The 5,895-nt window shown below is 35.0% G+C and overlaps 1 protein-coding gene across 1 annotated transcript; it reads right to left on the bottom strand.

Annotated features, from left to right (window-relative positions):
• Window positions 1-371: 371 nt before the first annotated feature.
• Window positions 372-5,415, bottom strand: LOC102083334 (tetraspanin-6-like). Its single transcript, XM_005475895.4, has 9 exons — window positions 5,019-5,415; window positions 4,143-4,196; window positions 2,863-2,985; window positions 2,678-2,752; window positions 2,035-2,121; window positions 1,563-1,691; window positions 1,267-1,299; window positions 1,103-1,177; window positions 372-615 (listed from the first exon to the last, which is right to left on the bottom strand). The coding sequence occupies exons 1-9, from the start codon at window positions 5,076-5,078 to the stop codon at window positions 529-531; spliced, it is 723 nt and encodes a 240-aa protein (XP_005475952.1). The 5' UTR covers window positions 5,079-5,415; the 3' UTR covers window positions 372-528.
• Window positions 5,416-5,895: the final 480 nt, after the last annotated feature.

Genomic DNA, 5,895 nt, shown 5'->3' with positions numbered 1-5,895 from the left:
ACCTATCACAATAGTGATCAAAGCAAAGAGTGACTATTTTGAAGAATCTAAAATATAAAACATGTTTTGAGTCATTTCACACTTTTTTGTTTGCTACATAATTCCATAATAATATATAAAACCTTAGCCATTTAATAAGATGTCTTACTTTTACTCTGTGTGTGTGTGTGTGTGCGTGCATGCGTGTGTGTGTGTGTGTAAGAAATAATAAGAAATAATAATATAAGAATAATAAGAAATAAAGAAACAGAGTCTGATTTGGAGATCTAATTTCTTTACTTCTTTACTATAATATGGTTAAGATGACTAAACACTGGAAATCATCAAATAACAAAAGAGTTATAAAGCTTTTCAGAAAATAAATGTTCTGCTTTTTAAGTTATGCTTGGTACATTAAAAAATGAGAAATGACTTACAAGACACGTTACTTTTTCTTTTTGTAAAACAAAGTAAATCCCGTCCTGATCACGACTCCTCTTGATGCACCATAACTCAAAGGTCAGAGGACATGTGGTGTGGTGGCTCCCTTTAGTACTTCCTCAAGTACATGGATTCTCTACTGTTGTCACTTTTGATCTGATTAATCATGCAGATGGCAATGAGCAGGCCCAGCAGCTATAAAGACAGAGAAGAATAATTATCTAAATGTATTGTTTGTATGTACTGTTCCAACACTGCAATAACTAGCTTTTACTCTAAAGCTGAAGGGGAATTTCCAGCTTCTTGCTAGTTAAAGTTGAATTAAGGAGGCTAATAAGCTACATAAGATAAATAAATATTGTAGATTAAATTATTTTAAAAAATATCATTTCAAATGCAAACTTTTGGCCAAAACTAAAGAGTGAAACAATAAAGAGTGAAACACAGAGATCAAAATAACATCTTCAAATTCCATGTTTTGTTTGATCAGCAGTCCATAATTGACGGAGAAAATAATTTTACTGACCTTTACTATATTAAAGGGGGTTTTCACTGTTGAACAGTTATTAAATGTACAGGTTTAAGAAGTCAAAAGTGTTTTTGACAAAATCTTAAAGAACAACAAATTCAGTGACACACAGAGGTAACCATGACAATAAAAGAAAACAACAGTGGAGCTTACGGCTATAATAGCAAATCCAAAGAAGAAGCCAAACAGGATGTTAAAGCCAAGGTTCAAAAGTTCAATGATGCAGGGCTGCAGAAGAGAAGAGAAAATGGTAATTATCTGACCGGCAGTACAGTGTACAGTGTTTTGATTGGCTGGTATGTTAAATGCTTGAATACCTGTTCATAGATTTCATCTGGGCCTCTGATTCCCTGCAAGAAGACAAGAGCAAAATGTGGATGTAAATAGAAACAGTATATTGCAGTGTTTTCTGTTTTAGGTTGTTTTTTCTGAGATTATATATTATATTATATTATATTATATTATATTATATTATATTATATTATATTATATTACACAAATTAGAAAATTATTTTACATATAATATACTATTTTAAACACATTTAGTCATGAAAAAGTTTTATGAACAGGAGCTTTTCAGCTTGACAATCTAGTTCTATTCTGTAAAACCAACCTGAGGCTTGGATTGGCATCTGGGTGAGCCAAAATCCCCAGAACCGCCATATCTTCCATTACTGCATTTGCAGGAGTCAGGGATTTCATAAACCCAGTCTCCAGGACTCGTTAATCCACAGCAATGAAACTGTTAACACATAAGAAAGTGACTTTAAACAACTGAAGATACTCAAAATATTTCTGCAATAATATTTATTTATCAATATAGTCACTGTAATGTACATATCATTGCATAACAATTTAGTCCATATGAGCTGCAATCAAAAAGTTCATTGACTCCAAGCATAAAAAGCTGGGCTGATCTCCCTTTCAAGGTTGGTCCTTGTTCACCTCTGGGCCCTTCCAGTGCTACTGTTATGTTTAGGTCATTTGCAAGTTCTGTGTTGACTACTTGTAAAAGCACATTTGCACCAAAATCCACTAGGGGCAGTAGAAAGACCAATGTTATTGGGGTAAACAAAGAACATTACATTTGACTGTATCCCCTCAACCATGCTTCTAAGGACTTCTTCTCTTAGGTTGGCCCTTTGTAGTTCATCCCGGAAGGCAGTCTCTATCTGGAAAGGGAAAATAACATTTTAGTATCATGGTAGACAAATGAAGGATATATTCTCCTCAAGACAGACAGCCACAGCAGGCCATAAAGCACAGAGAAAGCAGAGAGAAAGAGGAAGCAATGGTAATGTCATGGATTATGAGACAGCAGACACTTAAGCAATAATATGTCCACTCATAATCAAGAGGCCCTTTAATGGCTCCTCTTACAGCAGTTACACTTTCTGATTTTTTTGTATCTTCTTAAAAATTGTTTGACTGAATCCTTCAAGAAATGCTTGTAACTTTCTTTTTAAAGTATCTCTTAAGCCCCATGTTCATGGCCAACTAGGACAGTTGAGTAAACGGATCACTTGGTAGTGTGTTGGAGAGTTATTAAGTTTGAGATTTAAAAAGCATACGGTAGAAAAAAAAATGTAGGTAATATATCCCCAAGACATAAAAAAAGAACATTAGCAGCAAGATAACAGATGGCGATACTAAATATAGTTGATCAGATCGATATATAGACAGTACAGCAAAGGAGACAACAGAATTAACAAAGAGAAAATAGATGACCTCATGTCTTCTTCTCGCTACAGTGATGCCACAGTACAACATGATGATCATTCCAATCCCCATGAAGCTTGCAAACTGTACACAAAACAATACAAAGAGCATCCACAGTAATTGTTCGAATAATTATAAAATTAAGAACAGCCTCATCATCTCTTTATCTTGTTTGATGTCGGGGTCGTACATACTAGTTTGAGGCCGATGATTGACTCACAGCATGTAGCAAAGATTCCCAGAGAGGAAACACCGAAGAAGCAGATGGCAAAAACCCAAAAGATCAAGCCTGGCACATTAAGAGATGAGAACTCCCCCTGAATGACGGGAAACAACACCAACAATGGATTAATCTGGAAAATTATTTATTTATTCAAATTAAAAAAAATATATATATATCCAAAATAAGATTTTAGACATGACTCTCCGATCAATGTTAGACTGACTTTCTCCACTAACATCTATCCCATCCCCCCATGCTACCTTAGGTCCCAGCTGAAGCATTTCAAAACCTGAACCAGGCCATATGAGGACCAACCTGCAACTCACCACCCAGCAAGTAGCATTCCTGAGTGAAGACGCCAGCTGCTTTTTCTGTTACAGTAGGTGTGGGGTTATATTGTGCTACATCCAATGTAATAGTTTTAGTAAATTCTTACAACAGGCCCAGTCAGACCAGTGTTAACAGTGTGCAGTTGACTGTGTCTCATGAATCACAGTCTTTACTCTGTGAAGTATTGGTTCATTGCCAGATAACCAAAATTGTTTTGTGGCAGAAAACAAATAGAAGTTTTTCTTAGAAAAGATTTTGTGGGTTAAAGTTACCTTTAAAACTATTTAAAATTTTTGAGGCGCTACAGGGTTTTTGTCCACTGGGAGCGCTCTGGATTTCCTTTCGTGTCGGTGTTCTGCTTTGTTAGTCTTTTCTCTCTCATTTGTCCTCCACTCCAATTTTTTTCAACCCCCATGGTTTATATGCCACTACTGCATTTCGTGTTCTTGTACTCTATAAACACAATTCCAAAAATTGTTGAAAAGCTGTGTAATTGTAAACAAACAATGTATACAAATCTCATGAACCCATATTTTATTCATAATAGAACATAGAAAACATATCAAATGTTTAAAGTTTAAAACATTTACTATTTTATTTTTTTAATTTGATGGCAACAACTCATTTCAAAACACCTGGGGTCAGGCAACAAATGGCGTATACTATGAAATAATTTTTTTTTTTAAAGTATGAAAAAGGAACAACTGGAGGAACGTTTTGAAACGTATTTTGTTAACTAACAACAGGTTGGTAGCATGCTGGGGAATAAAAAGTTTCCCATCACACTGTTCTCAGTTCTGGTTATATAAAACTTGTTAAAAGGAAACATTTTAAAAGAAACTTATGTTTAAAGTAATCAACAATCTACTTTGTTTTGATTAAAAATTGAGCGAACTGAAGTGAAGTAATGTGGCTGTTTACCTTGTAGCTGGCAGAGGTCTGTAGCAATCCATAAATCAGTAAAGCTCCAAAGATCTGAGGAAACAGAATCACATGATGTCATCTATGTTAACAAAACCAGAGTTCCTGTATGGTTGCCTAAATGTGCCAAAGAAACATTTATTTTTTGAAAGATAATTTCATATAAAACACATGAGGGATATTTTCCAGAGGGAAAAAAAAACAAAGAATGGATTCTATGTACGCCCAATGTTTTCTATGGTTTGGCCATAGAAAAAACACAAAAAAGCTACTTTGTTGTAGCGTTGTACTTTGAGAACTTTTTTATTCTTAAGCGTATATTCTAGAGTGCTCACTGTTAGAAGCAATGTAAATGCAATTGTAATAAAACACTAAAAAATCATAGGGGGAAATATGTGTGCTAAGCATTAAAAATAAAACCTTTTTTAGTTGTTATAAATATTCAAAAAACTGACTCATTTTATTTGACTTTTTAATGCTGTTTTTTTTCCTGGCAACAAAAATCCATATTAAAGGCTAATCAAAGTGAAAACAACAACAAAAAAAAGGCCTCAGTGGTTTAAGTGATTTAAGTGGATTAAAATATGAGGAAGGTAAAAATTAAACAGTGAGTTTTTCATCTCTGCATGTATGTTTATTGTTGGGTCTTTACCTTACAATGTAAAGTGCCATGAGGCAACTGTTCTTGTGATTTGATGCCACATAAATAAAACTGAAGTGAACAATGACTCTTTTTCTCTTTTTTAAATAAGCTCATGAAAAAGTATTCTTTTTAGTTTCTCTTTCCTTCAACATAAAATGTACATTAATAAAGAAAATCAATAAATCAATCATCAAAATGAAATCATAAAAAAGAAAAATTAAGTTTCCACTTACTGCAAAGAGCACATTGAAGAAGACAAAAATACACTTGAGACATCCATTAATTTTCCCCATGTTCACTTTTTGTAGGTGAAGCAGTGAGGTTGTAACCGTGAGTGTGAGAATGTGCAGCTTTGTGTGTTCAAACTGAGTGAATGTGAAAATAGGAAGACACAGAAGTGAAACACAAAAGACTCCTCTGTGGACAAACCCTCACATGTACAGTAAGACCTCATAAAACACATGCAGTTAGAAAAAAACATGCTTTACTTCTCATGCACTTAAAAACAAGAAGCAAAACAAAAAAAGAAAAAAGCTGTGGGCAGAAATAGAATTAAAAACAAAGAAGAAATTCAGCTAAGAGCAGTGCCCCACCGTAGCATTTTGCTAAAATAACCCATGGGTTAGACCAGCGGTCCCCAACCTTTTTTGAGCCACGGACCGGTTTAATGTCAGACAATATTTTCACAGACCGGCCTTAAGCGTGTCGCAGATAAATATAACAAAATGAAATGATATGACCAAGACAAAAACTGTGGTATTTTGTAAATATAACAATCGACATGAACTCACTGTGTAATTGTGTAACTTTATTACCAGCGTCCTCCCGAAATGCGCCAACAACATTGAGAGTAACATCCTCCTCTCTGCCCCTTAATGCTCTCTGGTCGCTATGGTAACGTGTAAGTATTTCTTTCAAAATAAGACACACAACTATAACGTGAGAAAAGACCCAGGGAAACTGAGTTAACGGTTAAAAACCCTGAAAACCATAAATTTCACACATGAGCCTCAACTCTCGCGGCCCGATACCACACGACTCACGGACCGGTCCGTGGCCCGGGCGTGGGGGCCACTGGGTTTGACCATATGTCATTAAGGGAAATGTTTG

The sequence above is a fragment of the Oreochromis niloticus genome, linkage group LG17 (assembly GCF_001858045.2).
Source record: "Oreochromis niloticus isolate F11D_XX linkage group LG17, O_niloticus_UMD_NMBU, whole genome shotgun sequence".
NCBI classification, from domain to species: Eukaryota; Metazoa; Chordata; class Actinopteri; order Cichliformes; family Cichlidae; genus Oreochromis; species Oreochromis niloticus.
The sequence above is the reverse complement of the archived record's forward strand: the minus strand, read 5'-3'. Positions and strand labels throughout refer to the sequence as shown.